This window comes from Siphateles boraxobius, unplaced genomic scaffold, assembly GCF_051911475.1.
Source record: "Siphateles boraxobius isolate OS27281-9 unplaced genomic scaffold, OSU_SipBor_1 48, whole genome shotgun sequence".
Lineage (NCBI taxonomy): Eukaryota > Metazoa > Chordata > Actinopteri > Cypriniformes > Leuciscidae > Siphateles > Siphateles boraxobius.
Genome location: NW_027509119.1, coordinates 11,489,455 through 11,512,170, shown reverse-complemented (window position 1 = coordinate 11,512,170; position 22,716 = coordinate 11,489,455). Strand labels below are relative to the sequence as shown.

General features: G+C 35.5%; 4 protein-coding genes across 5 annotated transcripts in view; 2 read left to right on the top strand and 2 right to left on the bottom strand.

The window, feature by feature from the left end:
• Positions 1–1,371, top strand: part of mapk8ip1b (mitogen-activated protein kinase 8 interacting protein 1b) — a 41,144-nt gene extending 39,773 nt beyond the window's left edge. For both annotated transcript variants that reach the window (XM_077201998.1, XM_077201999.1), the window contains exon 12: positions 41–1,371. In XM_077201998.1, coding sequence (XP_077058113.1) covers positions 41–113 — 73 coding nt within the window. In that variant the 3' untranslated portion in view covers positions 114–1,371. The remainder of the gene's footprint in view (positions 1–40) is intronic.
• mpdz (multiple PDZ domain crumbs cell polarity complex component) overlaps positions 1–6,912 on the top strand; it is a 241,481-nt gene extending 234,569 nt beyond the window's left edge. The window contains exon 49 of the transcript XR_013194649.1: positions 6,903–6,912. The gene's annotated coding sequence lies outside the window, so the exon portion shown is untranslated. The remainder of the gene's footprint in view (positions 1–6,902) is intronic.
• mrpl21 (mitochondrial ribosomal protein L21) lies at positions 2,418–6,810 on the bottom strand. Its single transcript, XM_077202104.1, has 7 exons — positions 6,667–6,810; positions 5,171–5,231; positions 4,533–4,618; positions 3,683–3,846; positions 3,200–3,252; positions 2,761–2,864; positions 2,418–2,653 (listed from the first exon to the last, which is right to left on the bottom strand). The coding sequence occupies exons 1-7, from the start codon at positions 6,755–6,757 to the stop codon at positions 2,589–2,591; spliced, it is 624 nt and encodes a 207-aa protein (XP_077058219.1). The 5' UTR covers positions 6,758–6,810; the 3' UTR covers positions 2,418–2,588.
• Positions 6,913–8,395: 1,483 nt separating the features above from the next.
• Positions 8,396–22,716, bottom strand: part of hectd4 (HECT domain E3 ubiquitin protein ligase 4) — a 105,245-nt gene continuing 90,924 nt past the window's right edge. The window contains exons 69-76 of the mRNA XM_077201995.1: positions 20,590–20,709; positions 20,356–20,511; positions 19,376–19,479; positions 19,052–19,273; positions 17,736–17,902; positions 17,366–17,561; positions 14,308–14,530; positions 8,396–10,685 (exon numbers count right to left, since the gene is read on the bottom strand). Of these exons, the coding sequence (XP_077058110.1) occupies positions 10,549–10,685; positions 14,308–14,530; positions 17,366–17,561; positions 17,736–17,902; positions 19,052–19,273; positions 19,376–19,479; positions 20,356–20,511; positions 20,590–20,709 (1,325 nt within the window). The 3' untranslated portion in view covers positions 8,396–10,548. The remainder of the gene's footprint in view (positions 10,686–14,307; positions 14,531–17,365; positions 17,562–17,735; positions 17,903–19,051; positions 19,274–19,375; positions 19,480–20,355; positions 20,512–20,589; positions 20,710–22,716) is intronic.

Genomic DNA, 22,716 nt, shown 5'->3' with positions numbered 1-22,716 from the left:
CGTTTAATAGTCACAATATAATCTCTGTCTTCATTCACAGGAAAGCATTCCACTTGTACTATAAAGAGTTTGTGGAGGTCTCGTGTCCAACAGAAGACATTTACTTGGAATAATCTCTGATTAAAATGAGCTGCACAGCAATGTATAAAATAGCTATGCTAAATGAATATATGAGAAATAATAATATGTGTATATAAACAAAGACTAATATATCTGACAAAAAGGACCAAACAAGATGAAGAGACTGACGGTTGTAAGGTGATGCACACGACTTGATTTTGTGTTGGATTTCGTCAGACGACGAAAAATTGTACAGTATAAAAGGCAGAAATTATTTTCATGGATGTTGAGGATTTTGGATGCTTTGGATTCCCAGCTAACAGGGAACGTTCTCAGAACTTTGGCTAACGTTCTGGCAAGGTTCTCTCAAAGTTATGAACAAACATTCTTTCAGTAACATTAATAGAATGTTTGTTCAAAGTTATCTGGTCTTTAATAATGTTCTCAAAATGGCAACATAAAAACATTAGCTATACATCATTCATCAAACAATCTTTTTAGTTGGGCCTTCGTCTAACATTTATTGTAAAAGTTACTATTCAGAGAACATTCAAAAGTAACGTTCCCATGTTTGCGAAATGGAATGTTACCTTGACGTTAGCATAACCAAGAAAATGTTTCAGAAATAACGTTTTCATAGCTTAATGTGAACGTTAGCAAAAGGTTTTTAGAATATATTTTTGTTAGCTGGGTTTCATCCGTTGCTCTGCTCTTGCTGCTGCGCTGTGGTTCTGTGTTTGCTTCAGGCTAAATAGAGAATATTTTTTCATATAGCACAAAATACTGACTATAGATTCAAAGTATAACAAATCTTCCATTTCAGCTGTTTGTGATGTCTTGATGTCTGCTGCATTTTACAGGTATACCAGCATTATTCCTTCCTAAAATCTGCCTGTAGTGGTTCATAATTTGAAATGGCAAAATAGGGCTCCTTATCCACTTGTTACCTAGTTAGTCACCGAATAAAAGGCATATCCATGAACAGTATTTGGCAATTTGACCATATTAACAGAAGTCATTAAATGTTTTAGGAGTTTCAGTATTCTTTTTTTTAATCATCCAGTCTAAATTTAATGAAAATAGCTAACAAAATAATAATAATAAACTACAGTGCCACGGGGTTCCTGTTAAAGCTTGAGTGACTTAAGGTAATTGACGTTGGAAGAGATATTTTGGCTTGCCTTCTGTTTGAGCTCGACACAGTATTTGAAAAAACTCCTGAGGCATTTGTTGTAAAAGCAAGACCTTATTACATTAATATGAACAAATTATGTACGAATGATTTGCTCATTAAAGACTTGTTCAAAAAGACACGCTTGTATATCACTGGTTTTATTTAGATATACCATGACCTACTTCTAGGGGTCCTTCGGTCCAAATGAACCCGACGCATTTAATTTTTTTTTAATCATAGCTTCATCGGAATGGTCTGCAATTTGGTGACTTTTTTGGTACTTGGTATATGAACATCCAAAAAAATTGGGGACAGGATTTGAATAATCTAAGTGGTTGTAAAAAAAATTTCACACTCAGGACCTTCGGGTCCAAATGGACCCGGATAGGAAATGAATGGCAAATTGGCAAAAATACCGAGTTTTTTTGTGCGTACAATCTACAAATCAGCCACGATCCATAAAAAAAGCACACAACAGTGAAGGGGTGAATCTATAAAACATCAAGAGTGCAAAACAGACTCATCCACACACACACAAACACACTTTTATACATAAACAAACCAATAAATTCAGATTACCTATGTGTTTTGCATTTTTAAAATGCTCAGTTTGTCCACCAGATGGCATCCATCTCATTTAAAAAATTGCTTTCATGAGGTCTAGGCTTGACACTTAAATGAAATACAGCTTTAAAAAAAATAAAAAAATTTTTTTTAATTTTCTATTATATTCAATGGGGGGAAAACTGGGGGGAAATGGGTCATATATATTGCATAAATATTAATTATAAATCATAAAATTCTCAAAACACCAAAAAAGAAAAGATATTATAAAAAACAAGTAAAAAAAAAAAAGATTTTCTTTTAATAAATATGAATTCCACCCCTCCGGCCCATTTGGACCCGAAGGTCCTGAGTGTGACTCTGAAATGAAGGACCCCAGAGGGTTTTGCTTAATATTTAAAAAAAACATGGTGAATTGATCTTTATGTTGGGTTAACCGATAAATGACAAAGTCCCCAGTGAATAGTGTAAAATTCAACGTGGCATCTACCACATCTGAATAAAATCTGTTAACTCCTTCAGAAAGCTTCATTTTCCCATCACTAGTGATCATCGAATACACACGGTAACAGCACTACATGATGCCACGTCTGAACTGCTCAACAGACTCAAGGACCAATGCTATGACACGGAAACATTTATTGTGACATACAATAGATACAACTATAGGCAGCAACTCACTACTCAAGACAAAATTTGAAAACTTTATTTACATGAATTTACACGTGAAACCTGAACAATCATTCCTGATTCACAGAAATGGCATGTTTTTACTTGCAAATGCAACAGGTTAAAACAGTCTTGGTAAAACATCAATGGTGTTGATCCTAAGTACAGTCTGGGGTTGAATAATGACTGTAAAAAAAAAGAGAAAAGTTAAGTAATGCACTGGTGAAAATATCAAACAATAATACACTAAAAATCTATTTTAGTGAATATTTTGCGTTTAAAATCCCGCATACTTCTCTTTTTTTGGAATCGATGCCTCTTCCAGAATCTCATGTGAACCATCGGCCAAGACTCAGTCTTCTCAATGACTGTAGCGTGAACTTGAACTAAATCACAGCTGAGGATGAAAAGAACAGACGTAGACTGTGACAAGAAACACTTCCTGTTTAATGTCCCGCTGGCAGTGTTTCAGACAGCTCTGTACATTAACAATGGAGCGCTTCATAGAGTTTTATTTTGAACTTGGACTTAAGAACGCAAAAGCTTTGAAAAACATTTTTTCCACCCCTCCCATATTTTTTTCCCACCACCATGTCCCTTTAGATGGCTCTATAAACCCCCCCACACGCAAACCATTTTTGTTTGTTTATATGCTGTATACATTTTTAGATGACAAAGTACAAACTACCTATTTGTTTCAAACTAGAAATACATTTTTATTTTATATCTTACCCAAGAAGTGGCTTTCCAATAAGAGTGAAATCACTTCCTCCAACTAATAACACCTGCAAAAAAGAAGCATCAGCACTATGAAAACATCCGATTACCATAGACATGTATTCTGTGTTGCATGTAAGTGAAAGTTAACAAAAACAAAATTAAGGAAAGAAATACATTTTGGTGTAATGGCATTTTTTCTCTTCCATAAAATGTGTGGGTTTCAACAGAAATGCTAGTAAAAGAATTGGATTTTAGAGCTAGGCTACTGTAGATTTAAAGAGGACATATTATGCCCAGTCACGAAGTCTTGATTTTGTTTTGAGGGACTACTAGAATAGGTTTTCATCCAAAGAATGTCCAACGGAAGACTAATAATAATAATCTGTGCATCTTTAGTTCAATAAGCTGCACAGAAATCCATGTAAAACTGTAAGAATATCTGAATGCGGTGCATGAATGTATGAGCGGATGATAAACGTGAAGCCAAGGTCGAACCTTTTCCATTCTTATCCTGTCGCCACATGCTGCATCGATGTGGTTTTCGATGAGGATCAGGTCTTCATTGGTCACCTTCCACTGATGGCCAGCAAAATGAACTACAGCAAACAAACGTCCATATTCCCCCTTCTCAATCAGGCCCTTTACCTTTTCTACAACCACTGTGAAAATAAGGTGGAAGAGGAAATAAATCTCAAAAATAATCACGGTCTCTGAAATTAATCGTTTTATTCATTAAAGATGCTGTAAATGGCTCAAAGGTGACAGTAAAGACTATCTATTAATGATTCCTGGGAAAAAATGTGTTAAATGTATTATGGTATACATGTGAATTTAGTGGTTTAGTTTGAATTTTCTGAAGAGACACGATCACTTTCCATGATGAACAGATTGAATTTAGGCTTTTATTCACATATAAACATTCATCAACTCACACATCAGCTCAAGCATGTTCGCTTGACGTGCGAGAACCAGTGAGGTTCATTCTCGTGTGTCATGCATGTACGGAAGCGTAAAAGTTTTAGCTGTGTAGCTGTCGATTAAAAACTAAATTTGCGTTCCGAAGATTAAACGAAAGTCTTACAGGTTTGGAACGACACAAGGGTGAAAAATTAATAACAGATTTATTTTTAAATTTTGGGTGAACTAATAACCCTTTACGGACATTTTAAAGAGTCAATTTTCAGATTTAAGATACATTAAAAGCATCACTGCACTTCTTAATATAAATGAGAAGAATCCATAATTCTTTGACAATTTTGATCTTTTTTTAAGTTAATCAAGTGTTAAGTGCATCAACAATCAACAAATTCAACTTTCCCTGTTAAGCTCAGACCAGCCCACTTGCCTTGATGCCTTTTCCCCTCTTCTTCAGGATCAAACACTGGTAGCTCAGGCCACGGCGGTCTGGATAGTGATGTCGGCGGTACATAACTGAAAGCACAATCCACTAGGTTAGGCCTCCTGATGTCACTGTAGTCCACATGCTGTACAGCAACATTCGAAACACAACCACATAACATGGGCGAGTACAAAAGATAACACTCGAATAAGATGCATGTCAACCTGAAGAATATTATGCCATTCATCAAAATATCTCAAAGTCAGGGCTATTCAAATTTCAACTTCAACAACAAGTCAAGCAAAATGAAAATATTCTGTGTAATGCAGACCGAACCAGACTTTGTCAATGAAAAGCTGCCATTAACAGATAACAGGATCATTTAGGGTGATATATGATAATCTTAGAGCAAACAGCGGTGCATAAGTAAAAAAAAAAAAGATTATATATATAACCATTACAAATAAATCAATTTGGCAGAAATAGGCTACAGTGGGTGCTGTACAGGGTGTACTGATGGTACATTTGATTCATAATTGTCAAATGCATGATTTGAAATGGGTCACATTTGACCTGCCAGTTTAATAGGCCTGTTTTTTATATTTAGGGACTTAAAAAAGACATGCACACTGGAAGATGTTTACCTTGCAGGATAAATGATGCTTGCGGAGCTTTGAAAGCGGGTCAGTGCAGGAACCAAACCACCTGTAAGTTACAGTGACTATTTAGCCAGTTATACAGCTCGAAAACATTGACACAGGATGTAGATACACACTTTAACCTCATATGCTATATATACATCTATAGGCCTACATATGCATGTTTTTTTATAACTAGAAATGTCTCCTGTTTTCTTCTATGATACCATATTAGTGATATTTATACCCTTTTAGTGTAAATGTGTGTGTGTACACTGTACATATAACAGTATGAATCGCATCTGATAATAACACCGCATGCATTGTACCAAGCTAAATCTCCTAAAATTAGCTCAAGCCTGCATTTATTTGATCAAAAATAAAGAAAACAGTAATATTGTGAAATATTCTTACAATTGAAAATAATGGTCTTCTTTTGAATATAGGCTACTTTTAAATGTAATAAATGTCTGTGATGCAAAGCTGAATTTCCATCAGCCATTACTCCAGTCTCACATTATCCTTCAGAAATCATTCTAATATCCTGATTTTATACTCAGTTATTATCAGTGTTGGAAACAGTTGTGCTACTTAATTTTTTTTTTTTTTGGAAACTGTAATACTTTTTTCAGGACCTTTGATGAATAAAAAGTTAAAAAGAACAGCATTTATTCAAATACACATATTTTCTAACAATATAAACCTTTACTATCACTTTTAATCAATTTAACACATCCTTGCTGAATAAAAGTATTAATTTTCTTTCAAAAAAAGAAAGAAAAAAATTATACTGACCCCAAACTTTTGAACATAAGTGTATATCGTTACAAAAGTTATATTCTATTTTAAATAAAACTTTTTATTCATCAAAGAATTCTGAAAAAAAGTATCACCGGTTATAAAAACATAAAGCAGCACAATGTTTCCAACATTAATATAAACAAATAAAAAATCTGCATTAGAATGAAGGAGCATGAGACACTAAAGACTGGAGAAATGGCTGATGAAAATGTAGCTTAGCATCACAGAAATAAATTATATTTGAAAGTTTTATTCAAAAATGTTGATAATATGTGCCATTACTGTTTTTCCCCTCTATTTTTGATTAAATAAATGCAGGCTTGATGAGCATAAGACTTCTTTCAAAACAATTAAAAATACTAATGTTACCAAACCTTTGACCAGTAACGTTACTATATAACGTTAGTGTGTGTGGTGTTATCAGATGCAAATAATAATGTTGTACTGAACTATTACTGTTGTTGACATTTTTCCATAATAATTCTGAAAAATTACAATAAGCTCTTGAACTCAACATCAGAAAAAGTCAACATTCGCTTTTAATAAAATACGTTAAGTTAATGTTGTTACTCCCACAAAAAAAAAAGTTGAAACTGACAACGAACTGAATGAACAACTCACATGACACATTGCATGGACATTAATAACAACAAAAAAGATTTGTGCTGACAATTTATCTTGATGTATAAAAGCATACAGACGTTTGGTCGTGGCTCGTGGTAAATGCGCTCCAGCGGTCCTGAGAAGCCGCAGCATCCCCGCGATATTCCCTCGATTCAAAGTCATCGACATGGCGAGAAAGTAAGTGCCGGAAGCGCAATGTGAGGGATGAAAATACCTTCCTCCAGACACATAATCAGGACACAAAGGTTCCTAGCTACAAACCAAAGAGGAGCGTTTCCGCCACCAACAGGACCGGAGTGTGAAGCGCTTGAAGAGAAAACTGAATTTTGAAAGTTGCTTTCCAAGGATGCGCACATAATGGTTTAAACATACAGTGCGGAATTATAGGAATTTATATGTATTTAATGGTAACACTTTAACTAATGAACCCATTGTAATGTATTAACTAACATTAAATAACCATGAGTAGGCTAATACATTTGTTATTGATAATCTTTGTTAACGTTAGTTAAAGGTGCATTGTGTAATATTTCTGAGGATCTATTGACAGAAATGCAATAAGATCCATAACTATGTTTTCAGTGGTGTATAAAGACCTTGCATAGTGAACCGTTATGTTTTTATTACCTTAGAATGAGACATTTATATCTACATAACTGCGGGCATCCCCTTCTATGGAGGTCGGCATATTGTGTCGTCATGTTTCTACCGTAGCCGACAGCGAACAAACAGCGCTATAGAGCGCGTTTCGTCACTACCTTGAAAAAGAAGTTTTCAGTGGTGTTTAAAGACCTTACTTAATGAACCGTTATATTTGTATTACCTTAGAACGAGCAGTTTCTATCTACATACATCGCGGGTCCCCTTACATTGAAATGTGCCGACATGTTTCTACAGTAGCCCTAAACGGACAAACGCGTTTCGTTACTTTGTTGCTCTTCGTGCAAGGACGCAAGCTTAGTTCAGCGAATAAAACACTGACACAATGATGAATAAGTAACAATAATATTCGCAATAACATAGTTTTACTGAATAATTGAGTAAACATAATTTCTTAATTTATCCTTGTAAAGAAACCTCATTGCTGAAATGTCTACTCTCTGCTGTCTCAGACTATGACATTTTCCTGTCGGCCACCGCAACTTTTGTTGGTTGCAATTCGTAACCTCACCACTAGATGCCGCTAAAAATCACACACTGCCCCTTTAATAATAATAATACAGCTGTTCATTGTTTGTTCACAGTGGATTAACTAATATTACCAAGACTTTAATAAAGTATTAGTAAATGTTGAAATTAATAAAGATTAATAAAGGCTGTAAAAGTGCAGTTCATTATTAGTTCATGCTAATTCATGAACCCTATTGTAAAGTGTTACCCATTAAATAGTAATAATAGCCGAAGACTAATAATTAAGAACCTTTGCTTTACAAATACAGAATGAAAACTCAGAGACAGTTAATTTTCTCAGATATGTAGCAAATACGTTGAATGAATCCTTGAATAAGGATAAATATCATAACTGCAGGGAAGCTTGTTTCTGCCACTGAAAAAAAAGGTAATAGTGACTTTTATACTACAACTGAAAAAAAGTAAAAACTGAGATAAAGTCACAATTAGCTTTTTATTTTTAATTCCGTGGCGGAAATAAGCTGCCATATTACACGGTCATGTAAAAGTTGAAAAAAAAATCATTCTATTTAAAAAGGCTGCTTTGAGCCAAAGTATCAACCAAGATAAATGTGTTTCATATAGGTGATAAACTGAAACGCAGCACAGTTTGACATAAGACAGAGGAAACCACTGTTCTGTAATACATCAATATTTTATTTTTGTGACACAGGAACTCCTGAACTTCAACACCTCTGCAGATTTATTTATTCATCAGTGTTACGTTCCATACGCGCAGAGGTAAGACTGGATAAAGTTAATGCAGTCATAAATAATTGTAATAAATATCAAGTAAATGTACAACACATATTTCACTGCATTCAGCTTTTTGTGCGGATGTCTTTTCATAGACTTCACCTACTCCTCTCCAGAAAGACAGCAAGAAAAATGAAGAGACTACCTTTGATAGCAGCAGTTAACCATTTCAAAATTAATATAATAATAAAAATAAAAATAATATACACGCACACCCACAAACCCCTATTATAGTGCTGAAATGCTGATATTTTCAATGAAGTACATCTATAGTAGCATCAAGTGTGTTTGTAATGATGGCTATATATTACAGAACTCATAACGCAATTAAATGGTTCACTAGAAATGTTACAACTGATTTCCAAGAAAGAATAGGAAATCCTATAAAGAACATCCAATTTATATTTCAATTTCCAAACAGTATTATCTTTAAACACAGAGAAAAGAGATAAAAAAAAAATGTAAAACGGCTTTTTTTAAAAACATTTTCTCTTTGGGAGGGGGTCAAATATAGACCTTCAAAAAAAAAAAAAAAACACTCCGCCAAACTAAACCAACTCGACTGTAAATGTTGGGTATCTTCAATAGACATTTTCATGCACTAGAGTATTGGGTGCAAAATCATCCCTCAAAAGCAATAAAACTAGGTGGACTGCAACAGTGCAACATTGGGTAATGTAGTTGGCAAACTAAAAGTATGTAAAAAATGAATGTCGTTTTGGCAAACAAGACAATAAACTTAGCACCACTCCAAACCAAAGAGCATGGCAGGTAGGATCTTGCATCCAGTTTACAGCAATCCGCATCGGAAACCACTTGAAAGTTAAAATGGATACAGTTCATTGCTCTTTATATTACTATATAGCTTGTTTCTGAACATGACTTACCTCAGATACAGACCTGAACAGCATATGTACCTTTAATAATATAGGCAGATATTATGGTCGTAAAGCAATCTTGCCATTTATATTTCAGATTTTTAAATATGCTCAACCACATGCATACTTTTAATCCCTGGAAAGAGCCTGTAGCATCAATATTTCGGGGGCATAAACCCTTTCAAGCCTCTAAATGGGTTAATCTAACAAAATCTGTCAAGAACATATTCCGGCATAAAGAAAATGAAGCATAATTTAAGATCATTGTTGTTGTTTTTTGCCATTACATTCATGAGGATTGATTCATTGCAACACCAAAGTGTCTGGTGCATTGCCTGGTCAATGCTTTTCATTTTTACTTTAAACAACAACAAAAATCTAATTTGCTTATGGTAACGGGAATTGGCGAAAAGGAAAAAAAGAGAGGAAAATATTAAAAGAAAATTGGTAATGAAAATGAAAGGTAAAAGCAAAGAATAAAACAAAGCTTGGCTATTGAGAATAGGGAGGAAAATCACAGGTGCATTAGGTTAATGAGAATGCGGGGTTGATGTGGAGTGGGACAAATGCCAAAAGAAAAAAATCTTTATGCAAATTCTAATTTTGACCTGGATATGTTCTTGACCGTTTTCATGAGATGCACCCAAAATGTTGTTATCAAAAGATGCTAGAATAACTTTGAGGCGCATGTTTAAGTCCTTTGCAAGGCTAAAATCAGCATCTCTCTAAATGAATGTGTGTCAACAATCACTGTCACTAACAGAGAGGGCAGTGGTTGAGGCACACAGGGAATGCTAAGATGACAGACTGGTTAAATGAGAGGAGGAAAGAGATTAAATGTTTAAAAAGGGAGAAAAGCAGTTGCAGTGCCACTTCCTTCAAATTTGTTGATGGACAGCATATGTACATCATTTTATAAAAGTGTGGCTTACTCTCTGCCACCACGAGCTGCTGTCAAACTCACAAGTGAAAGCGCTAGTCTTTGTAAAGGCAAATTGGTCTGGGCTGTTCAAGTTCCTTCATGACTGTTTGTTTTTCCTTTCTTGAAAAAGAACTGAGGACTGATGTAATCACTTAAGGTTGCGTGGTGACAGTCTCAGACGTGGCCGACGGGGATTCTGAGAAATCACAGCAGGGTTGACTAGCATGTGAAGTTTAACCGCTGAGAGGATCTTCGCGATAGTGGATAGCATAGCGCAACTTCTCCAGCATGACGTCAAGGGAAGAGTACTGGGGCAGCTTGACCATGAACATGCAGGTCTCCACACGAATGTAACGCAAATCCGGTGAGCCTATGACAGATTGAAAAGCAAACAGTTAAAAAACTTCATTACATGACTTTTCATACTTTTTTTGTATTTCATGGGGAAATACTGTGATATTAATCAGGGTGAGGACCACTGTCTTGAGCAAACACTTCCTTTGCTATCACTGCAAATCCTTCAAAAACAGTTGCCCAAAAAGGAAGTTTTGTGCAGGGTTTGAAGCATTTCATATTCCTGTGACCATTTCTTTATTTAAATAGTCGAGACCAATAGCGTTTTAAAGGGGTGGTAAAACACGATTTCACTTTATCAAAAGTAACGGTGGCATACAGTCAGAACCAATCACTATAGATCCGCAGGCTTTACTCAAAACAAATCCCTTTGAGGACTGTAGTATAATTTGTTAGAACGATTATATGAAATTCTTGTTTATGAAGCTTATTTTTTTGTAATTCTATAATAATTAGTACAATTAAATAACAGTGTATCTAAAAAGTAATGAGAGAACAACAAAAAACAGATATATAACAGCCGTTGTATAACAGCCGTTCTTGAACAGGTTCTGCTCGATCATCTTCACTAACGTTTTCCAGGGTCCGATTGGTTTTATTGACCCCATTGTTTATAATACACCAAAGCACAAACTACCGGTAAAGTTAAGGGGCGTGACGTTTCCGGAAAACATGCACTATCACAACACACTGGGCCAGCTAACCAATCTGAGCTCATTGCGTATTTTTGAGGGACTGGCTTCATAGAACCCGGAAACCATCAGACCGTTTTTACAAGGAGGGCAGAGCAGTGTAGAATAAAGGTAAAATATATGAAAAATAATGAAATTTTTAAAAAAACGAAGCATGAACACGTTACAGTGCACCCCACAAACACAATCAAGCCTTCGAAAAAATGCGTTTTACCACCCCTTTAAGGGAAGATGTTGTTTTAGAGCAGCTTCTTTATTGCCAGTTCGTCATTTCAAAGCCGTTTTCAAAAATTCTACTTTTTGCAATGGCTGATACACTTTTTAGTTATACAAATAGTCAACAATCTAACTTTGTTTACTGTTTTAAGATTAATTTTTTTTTTTTTGCTTTAAGTGAACCTCTTTAACACTTTAACTGCCCCTATGATGCTATTTTAATGGTTCCTAATTTGTTTTGGAGGTCTCCTACAATAGGTTTACAAGCATCAAAGGTCAAAAACACTTTAATTTTCTCATAATATACATTGAACATCACCTCATTTCTCAGAGTCTGAAAACAGTTAATTTGAAGATTCAGTCTCTCTAAACCCATCCTTACCACTAGGGTTGGGTATCGAGAACTGGTTCCACATTTCGATTCCTCTTATTGATTCCTTTGAGCATTTTTATACGACTTTAAACCATTCAAGTGCAAGGAGACCGCACACTGTTTTCTGTGCTGTGCACACATCCAAAGTGCGAGCACAGAAAATTGATTTTAATGTAATATAGAAAGCCGCCTCTAATACTGTATACTGCACGATACTGAACAGAGTTCTCTTCCGCATTCTCTTTTGTGAACTGACAAATACAAAGAAAAATAAGTCAAAATGTCCTCATAAACACAGTCGGTTATGTCTTTAGTGAACGTAAACAGTTACAAAAGAACGTAAACAAAGAAACATACTCGCATACTGTTCTTGACTGAATAACTTTTGTAACTATATTTTAATGTATATTTTATTCAAAAAGTGCAGTGTTATTTCTGTACCTGAATATCTAAAAATCTTATAACACTGTTTATTTCAATCGTATCTTTGTTCAGTTGTATTTACAAGTGCAACTGCTAATTTGTTTATTTCTTTTTTTAATTACTGAATGTTTTCTTGTATTTAATAATGCTTTAAATTTAGTTGGTTGTTTTTGCAAAGGCATTTTTAAACCATAGACAAAAATCAACAGGCTAAAGAAGACTTACACAAGGAACTTTTGTTCATGGTATTCTGCTACAATGAAATGTTTTGCAATAAGACTTACAATAAATGTGAATGATATCTACGTTTTTTGGAATCGAAGCAGATTCGGAATTGTTAAAATTCAAACGATACCCAACCCTACTTACCACCAGCCTACTCTGTCGGCCCAGTTTGTTCTGATTGGTCTAAGACTAAAAGTGCGTGTTGGAAACTAAACGACTTGTAGCAAATCTGAATTTCAGCTCCAGAGGCTTCCTCAGTGCTTGATACAGCGATATGAACAGTGGCGTCGGTTGCAATTCCAGCACGAGTCCTCATCCTTGCACATGACATGTCCACAACACGAACCAAACTCTTCCAGGCCCCAGCTACAACAATTGTTTGAGAGCGGGTCAAAGTAGACGTTGTTTGCGGACCATAGGTGGGCATTATGCAAATTTGTTACATTTTTAGGTACGTAGGTATGTAACAGGAAGTGAAACTGGAATTGCTGACGACTCATTTCGGCAGTTCAGAATCAATTCTTTATTTTAGGAGACAATAAATGTATTTGTCCTGCACTTTGATCTTTAAAACTTTGCAGACCTTTTACATTCACAGACAGCTCTATTACAAACTGCATGAAAGGTAATATTCGAAAAAGCATAATAGGGGCATTTAAAAACTGCAAGTATTGTGCAAACTTCAATTTAAACAATTCTAGAGTGCTTTTAATTTTTTGCTTTCTGGGAGTGAAACCACATACCTGAAACCACATACCACGTCTGTGCAGCTTACAAGAATATGACGTGCCTTTTCAACAAACTAAACAAGTTGAGAACCATTTATGAATTAGAATTGCATTTTTACGTATTACAAATCAAGATTTCAGCTTGGTTATCTTAGCAGTATGAAAAACAAAAAGATTATTTAAACTGTGAATAAATTATATACAAAAATAGAGCAAATAACATTCCCCATTAATGAAGTGCACTCTGGCAAAAACTCCCATTCTCATCACTGAAGCTGAATAAACTGCAAATAAACCTCTTACTTGCATCAAATCTGCACTTTGTTGTTCATGATGATAGAATTCGAGAGAGTGCAAAATTCATGCTTTACTAGTGACTAATGTAAATGCCTCTGATTGACCATTGCATTCATATGCTCAACAGAAAAGTGTGATATTGTATTTTACAGTATCAAGCATTAAAACCAGTGTAAAAAGAAATCTTTGATAGATCGGTGAATTCAGGGTGATTGGGACACTTTTTGCCATTGAGATGACTTGGGAAAAGTGTCCGAGTCAACCTGAATTCACCCTTATGCTACAATCTTTTCATTCATTTTCACATTTCAATTTAATCCCAACAGTCATCGTTTTCGTTAAATTGTGTTTTTCACAATTTTGTTTAATCTCGTTTATTTTTTTGACCCGTATCTTGAATATGGGTGGCATTTTGAAGGCAAGCCTTTTGCCCAAACCCTGTTAATTTCTGACCCTGATCTGCACTGATCTCATACATGTCTCTGAACAATTAAACTCAGGGATCAACTTTAATGAGGCCTTTCTTGCCCCTGTATCTTGAATTTTGGAGGAAACTTTTGTTCATTATGATACCATTCGTGCCCCAAGCCTTTGTTTATTTCTCACACATGACCTCTCTGCAATCTAATTGATGGACATCCGTCACAGCAATGGAAAACTTTAATCCCTTTTTGGGACACTTACCCACGGCCCCATCTGGAGGGGCGATCTTCATGGGATAGGGCGGCACGTGAGCGGTGTCCGGACCGCCATCTTTACAGGGACAGGTGAAGGGTATACGCTCCTGGTTGCAAGCAAACTTGATGAACTTGCTGAGCTCCTCCTGCGTGAACATCTCGAGTGCGGACCAGAAGAACTCAATGTGCTGGTCAGTCTCCATCAATCCTACCTGGTACATAGTGTGAGCCTAGATGAACGTGATGAGGAGAATGGGTTTGGTGAGTAAAGTAGTCACAGGTGTTTGTATAAATTACACATAGTTGTTTGTAGTATACAAACTGGAATTCTGCAGTCAAATATTTCTGTGTAATGAGTGTAAGTGACCATCCCAAATGATTTTCTATATAGCTGGGTTAGTTTGGTCTCTGCACTCTCTCTCTTCTAACACGATTTATGCACAAATCAATATTTCATTTCTAATGTTTATTTTGTGAGTCACCATCTAATTTTCCGGATAATGTACCGTCAATTGGTCGCAAAATAAACCCCTTCAGGGTGACACAAGACTAGGTTAATTTCATGATAATTACCACTGAATTGTCAAAAAAGGGAAACTGCTCATAGTAAAAATGCTGTAAAGGCTTTTTACTTTTTTAAATTTTAAGTGTGACTGTCATTTGATCGAATGTTGAACTAGTTTGCAATGTGAAAACAGTTTAAAAGTATGTTAAGGATGTGAGATTAATATGTCTCTACACATAAGCTACTCCCTTCTGAAAGAAAAATACACGTTAGCATACTAGCGAAAGAGTACTTATTATGGAAATAATATACTTAAAAAGAATATAATTAATGCACTGTTTTCGGACTCTTAAACAAAAGTGTTTTAGTTTAAATTTATATTAAATGCAATTAGCTGAACTTTAGAGTGTTTTTTGATGCACTTATCTGACACTTTAGTACATCTTTATATGTAATTCCATAATTACTTTTATTGTCTTTGAAATATAGATAAAATATACTGCTGAATGTAAAGACAGTAATTTATGGTAAACTAAAATAAAGCAATAAGCCCCGCGAAGCCGTGATTTACAGTGAATTTAGAACAGCTAAGGGGTGTTGTTAGGCACGACGCAGAGCGGAGAAAGCTTTCATGTTTTTAAAAATTTTTTTTTAGAAAAGCTAACCCCCTTAGCTGTTATAAATTCACTGTAAAACAAGGCTTCAAGGGGCTTATAGCTTTTATAAAACGGTTACTCCATAAAAATATTCATTTTAATATTTATTTTAATTATAAAATAACACCAGGAACAAAAAATATAACGTTATAACACATTTATTCCTCCGCCAAGCAATGTAGTTCCAAAGAGGTTGCCAAGCAACACATGCAGCAACAAAGAATCACAATCGGCAGTTGCGCAGTAATACTAAGTTAATGCGGTCAGTTGTATGTTTGTTGAGTAATTTACAACGGCTTTGAATGTGGCTCAACCAATCAGAATCAAGGACCGGAACCATCCGTTTTATAATATACTCTTTTCCATTTTCTATTGACATTTCAATATAAATGTCATTTCTAGGAAAACTTGTATCAAGTATTTAAATATTCATAATTCAGTAATGAAGTTGGAATTTAGTAAATTTAAAAAATATTTAAAAAATAATAAATGTAATTTCGAATAACACACTGCTGTTAAAATTATACTCAAGTCCTTTATCACGTTTGTTTTTGGTTTGATTTCATGGAAATGTTTTCATGTCTTTTATTTTTGAAATTTGTTCATGTCATGCATTTCCCTGTTCCCCTCATGTGATCTTGTAATTTTGTTTCTTAATATACTGTATGTGTCATGTTCTAAGTGGTTTATTTTCTTGTGATCAGTTCTGTCTTTTCACTGGTACATGTTCTTTAGCTCCAACTTGCCATTGGTTGTTGATGTCTTGTGTTTCCCATTGTCCATGTATTTAAAGGGATAGTTCACCCAAAAATGAAAATTCTGTCAGTATTTACTCACCCTCACGTTGTTCCAACTCCGTAAGACCTTCGTTCATCTTCGGAACACGAATTAAGATATTTTTGATGAAATCTGAGAGCTGGATCACTCCTCCATACTAGTCCATAGGCTTCTTCAAGGATTGAAACTTGCCGGCCTCGAAAAGTTATTAAAACAAAAATAACGACTTTATTTCAACTATTCACTTCCTTCTCTATGGGCCTGATTCCGTAGAGCTACGTCACACGTAGGCTTACTATTGGCCGACGCTGGTCATGTGTGTGACGTACAACAACAGAAGCTTACGCTGTTAAACTAGTGAACTGACTCGGGGCCTGCAAGTTCAATCCCTGAAGAAGCCTATGGACTAGTATGGAGGAGTGATCCAGCTCTCAGATTTCATCAAAAATATCTTAATTCGTGTTCCAAAGATGAACAAAGGTCTTACGGGGTTGGAACAACATGAGGGTGAGTAAATACTGACAGAATTTTCATTTTTGGGTGAACTATCCCTTTAAGCCCTCATGTTTCCTTGTCAAGTATTGTTGTTTGTGTATTCTGCCGTCGATGAGTCAAGTCAAGTTCACAATTATATTCATGTTTATGTTATATTCAAAGTCTTCTTTAGTTCAAGTCATCGTCTTGTTTTGTTCACTTTGGATTATGCAAATAAACTGCACATGGGTTCATCTCAACTCGCCTACAGTGTACTAATGTTACACTTTACATGTGCTTTAGAGTGTTAGTCAACACATCAATTTAAGTGTACTTCTTTAAAGCGTCCCAAAAGATTATTAAAACATAATGGTTTAAATCTACTTTTACTTTAAACTTTTTAATTTGACAATATGCCCCTTTTTAAAAGTCTATTCAAGTGTGTTAAGTAACAGAGTCAAGAAAGTGTAATGTCTTTAAGTGGCCTTTTAATTCGTTAATATTATATTATCGGTGAGAACAGCTTTTTAAAAAAACAAGATTTGATATACACTACAATTAAGCACACTTCTCAAGTCTAAGATAAAGGCAAGAGGGTTAAATAAAAGACAGAAGTAGAGGAGATTGTCCCGAACATGAGTTGAGTGGTTCACCTTGAGGAACTCCAGGTTGATGTCGGGCAGGCCGCAGGTGCGCAGCTCCACCTCTGCAGGGCTCAGTAAGGTCAGAAGCTGCAGGGGTATGATGGAGCCCAGACCAGCACGCACAGCCGACATGCACTCCACATTCTGCAGCTCTCGCAGGCGTAACTCGCGCACCGCTCGCACGTACACCTCTTTATTCTCCCAGCTGAACAAACACGCATATCGTATATGAATCTGTTAACTTTCCATCACATTCAAGAAGCATTTAACGTTTCTTGATTAGGCAATCCCTACAATAAAACATCCAGTTTTTGGGTCTAACACAATATAAATTTAAGCTTCATGAACAGTATTATATAAATCGGTCAATGGCTCGTACCTGACAGCGATGTCACGACCACCATGGCACAGCTCTACCTCCTCTCCAGTCATAGTGATATAGGTGAATGTGCAGCAGGGGCGGCTTGGTGAATCAGGACTCTCACCCAAGTGGCTCTGCGATGATACATCAGCACATAGCGCTTCCAGCTCCGCCTCATCAGCCAACTGTGAGGACGAGAGAGAACAAGAGAGAACAAGCCAAAGGTTCAGAGTTAAAGCGGGAGGTGAAAAGAAGTACTTATTACACAAATAATCTTTGAAAGAATAAAGTAAGGTAAAAACTAAATGTAATGTTTTCAGACAATTAACTGTATGTTAAGTGCAATTAAATGAAAATGTATTATAAGACCTATCCGGGCTGTAATTGCTTCTCATGGGGACATAAGGTATTTTCAACATTTACAGGGGCTAGTCTGTGATTTTTATTGCAGTCCGAATTCAGAATCTCAGTGTTTTTCTCCCACCACCCGCGTAAAAAACCCCCGGCTGAATTTCCTACTGTTTCTTTTGACAAACGCCTTGGTCATGTGGTAATTTAATAGGCGTCCAAATCCACATTTGAGTTTACATCATCTTTGTTGCACTTTACTGTATTTTGCATGCATTCTAAGTACATACACTTTTATTACTGAAATGCTGCAAAGTATTTACAAGAACAATATTTCATCATCGCTCCACCTCAGCGAAAGGAGAAAGAGGGGGGAAAAAAAGCAAGTAAACATTTGAAATGGGCCAATACAATGTATATGTATTATATAGAATTGAAATTCTGATGGTTCTTCTCAAAGTCCCTCTTCCGGTTTCCAATTTCATCCTATCACTAACCTATTTCTATATTACTGTATATATGTGTGTTTAGTTTATGTATGTTTATGATTTAGTTAATAAAACATATGCACTTTATGTATTTGGTTCTGATTTGCTTGCATTACGAAGTCCCTTTACGGTTTTTGATCTTGCTACATGCTCAAAACGCTGTACATGCTAAGAAATAATTATTCTTCTGTGGCCAGGGAAGATGCCCTTTTCTTAGAATAAATTAATAATCAAAAGAGTTTGTTAGACGAACTGATTGATTGATTGTAATATTAATTTAGCCATGTCAAGTTAATCCAATTAACTGACCCAAGTTATTATTGATTATTAATATTTCATATAGCTAAGTTCCTTACATGGGATAGTAAAAACAATGACATAATTGTGGTCAATGTCCATGCCACATCACACTCGCTCCAGAGACGAAATAATTAATAAATCACATTTCATTTAAAGAAATTAAAGGCTATTCATTGTATAATATGAATTATAATTTACATTTTCAAACTTCTTAATGTGGCTGTATGTGAGCAGGTCCGCTTCTCGAAAGTCAGATTCTGGGTCCAGTGCCTCACCGACCAGACCCTTCCAGAAGGAGCCGAGCAGATCCAAAGGCAGAGGAACATCTGCCCGGATAGCAATCCCAAGCAGTTGGCCAAAGAAATTCAGTAGCTGCTCTTCAGCATAAGTGATGGGGCACGGAGTCAGAATGTACTTCCCCTGAAACACACCCACAACAAAAGTCAAGCTGTGTTCACATGTACCACAGGATGTAGCACAAAGGACGGTGGAAAAAATGCCATATCAAACATGCAAGCAAACCTTATTGCGATTTGCTGCAGCACTGGGGCAAGGGAGGAGCAGTGAGAGCGCTGAACTTTGGAGCTCCTTACAGACTTGCCACAGGAAATGCCTGAATGATCCACCTGAGCAGATATGACATGTAAGAAGCATATAAACTTTAGTTTTCGTAAATGGAAATAAAGCTGAAAGAGAATCAAATATAAATATTAGATGAAAAACGTAAATGAGTTAAGCTTGAGTTGAGTTGAATCAAATTATTAAAACTAAACTGAAATGAAATAAAATAGAAATATTATATAAAAAAATTGAAAAGTTGCCTTTGCAACTAACTGATTTGAAATAAGTTAAAGTACAAAAATTATGAGTATAATCTAAAACAATAATTAAAATAAAGCTGAAATAAAAGAATATTTGATAAAACTTAAAATGTACCTTTGCAACTAACTGAAATAAAATTATTTTAATTCAGTTGTAATTTTAGTAATTTAACTTAAGACAGAAATATTTAAAAATAAAAGTAATAAATCACATACTATTAGGAAAATAAAAGAGTAATTCAAGATATTAATAAATACTATAATAGTATATAAATAATATTGAAATAAAATAAGTTTAAGTACTAAAATTATGATTATAAACCTGAAATAAAATATAATATATGATAAAAAACTTCAACTTGAAATGAAAAATTTAAAAGTTTCCTTTTCAACTAACTGAAATATAAGTTAAATTACTAGAGCTGAATTAAAATAAACACAAATATACATATTTAAAAAATAAAAGCACAAAAATGACAAAATCACACAATATTATGGAAATAAAAAGTTAATTTAAGATATTAACAAATACTAGAATAAGACTCTCTAACACTAGTTGTGCCCATGTAAGAAACAAACAAACATAAACAGCAAAACTGTACATCACACAAGGAATATTTGTTATGTTGGGACAGTGATTCAGATTTAGTGTTTTGCATGAAAGCAGTCTGTAACACTGACTGGTGCCATGGACCTCCTCCCCGGTGAAGCGGATGTTGAAAGCATAGGTGGGGTCTCCTCCACTGGCTATCCGGACACACAGCTGAGACGACGGGACACATGACAGCTGGCGTGCAGCCTGGCAGAAGTATGTGTTCTCTGCTGCACGCATCTCACCTGTAATACACAGGTGTAAGTGTGCAGAACTGATAGCACAAACCATCTTCTGTGGGAGTGATGCGTCGTTCAGTTTACCTCCCACTATCTCCAGTGGATCGAGTGTGATCTCAGGGGCAGCGTGGTCCGCAGTCCGCTGTACTGTTGCATTCAGCACACGGTTCATAACAGTAACTTTGGTGTCGTAAAAAATCAGGCCTACAAATGAAATAGTGAAAAAAGAGGCCTTGTGAAAAAGACGTGCTCTCAATCGTTTTGATTGTGCAATTGTAGTGTACTTCAAATCTTAAAAGTACGCAAGAAGAGTGGAGGAGTGACCTCTGCCAATGATTATAGTTTATAAAGTTATAATTATAGATATTTTTCTAAGGAATACGTATCGCTTTGCTTCAGACAGCCTTTATTAACCCCCTGGAGTTGTATGGATTACTTTTGTGATGGATGGATGCATCCAAACTTTATTTTTGGGTGAACTAACCCTTTAAGTGAAAACATTACATTAATTTCACACTTAAGTATATTATTTCTATGATAAGTACTCTTTTTTTAAAAGCATGATAAAAGCGTGCTTTTTCACAAGGGAACATATAAAATATGTCAATTTCAGTATATGTCAATAAATATGTCAATTTTGTTGGTTACATAGCACAGCGATAGTATCATATGGTAATACCATGTATTAATGCACGATATATTGTTTTGGCATTGACATTGCAAATTGTGCATCCACGATAGCCACATCGCAGGATGTGCTTAACCATCATAGAGTAAAAGTTCAAAGAGTGAGAAATTAAAGCATTCAAGCGCAAGACATTGCTTAAAAGGACTCAATTCAGATCTTGCGCGCTGTGTTCTATGCGAGCACAAAGAGCTGTGCAGACAGCATGCGAACACCGAATTCAGTGCTCTTTCTTGTCTTTTTGTGCTTGAAGACACATACACGCAAAATTATGCCAAAAGGCACATCTTGGCGAGTATCCTCAAACAAACAGTCACTTGTGTCTTAAGTAGAAAAGAAAGAAAGAAAGAAAGAAAGGCAGAAAGAAAGAAAGGTATCATTTGAATCAGAATGGTATCATTATATTGGATCTGTGTATTGTCTTAAAGTGACAGTAGCCTAAAAAATCTACTGACGTCTGTCATTATGTTAATCAAACAACAAAAGACAAAAAAAATCACATAGCTTTAACAAAGATTAATGCCGTGATATTTTACATTTGATTATTTAACTTCAGTACCTGAATACTGATAGACTTAAAAACAAAGCACTGTTTATTTCCTTTCTATCTTTGATCTATTGTATTTATCTATGCATCTTGTAATTTGTTTATTTTTTATGCAGATTCACTCCCCTTCAAAGTCACCCCAATCATTCTAGAATGAACTAATTCATTTCACAAATAGAGCTATTCAAGTCATCTGCTGAATTTTCATATATATTTTTTTTCATATTACAATGCATCTCAATGTTAGTTTTCCAATATCGTGTTGCCCTAATAACTTGGTAATTTGATAATATACTGTGGTACTTAACACTCCAAAGAAATTTGAAAGAATACTATGGTACTAGAGCATTTAAAATCCCACACAAGGACTTCCATGAACATTTTTTAATGATGCAAACAAATTGGTGAACCGACTTATTGAGAATTATAGAAATGAATGGAACTCTTTTGCTAATGAGGTGTAAGAAAACACACGAGTTATAAGCGGGCATGACACTTCTCTACTGAAGTAGTCTTTGGGAAACTTAGGGTGCTTTCACACCTGCCTCATTTAGTTCGGTTGAATCGCACTAGAGTTCGTTTTCCCCCTTGGTGCGGTTCGTTTGGGCAGGTGTGAAAGCAGCAATCGCACTCGGGTGCGCACCAAAAGCGGACCAAATAAGTGCGCTTTCAAGCGAACTCTGGAGCAGTTCGTTTGTGTTGAGAACGTGATCCGACCTCGAACAGACCCAACTGCCATTGAACTGCGCATTTTTGAACTAAACCAGCTACCTTAGTCAAACAAAATTATTATTTAAATTGTCAATAGCGTTCTCTTTAAGTCATGACTGACTTACCGCGCTCTGCACTCTCACTAAAATCTCATCATAAACACTGAAGTTGTCCGCACTGCACAGTGAATTTCTTATTTATATCGCGTCTAGACTTTGTTGTTTATGGGGGGATTTGCGAAAGGATAAAGCTTGTGCTGATTCTGAAC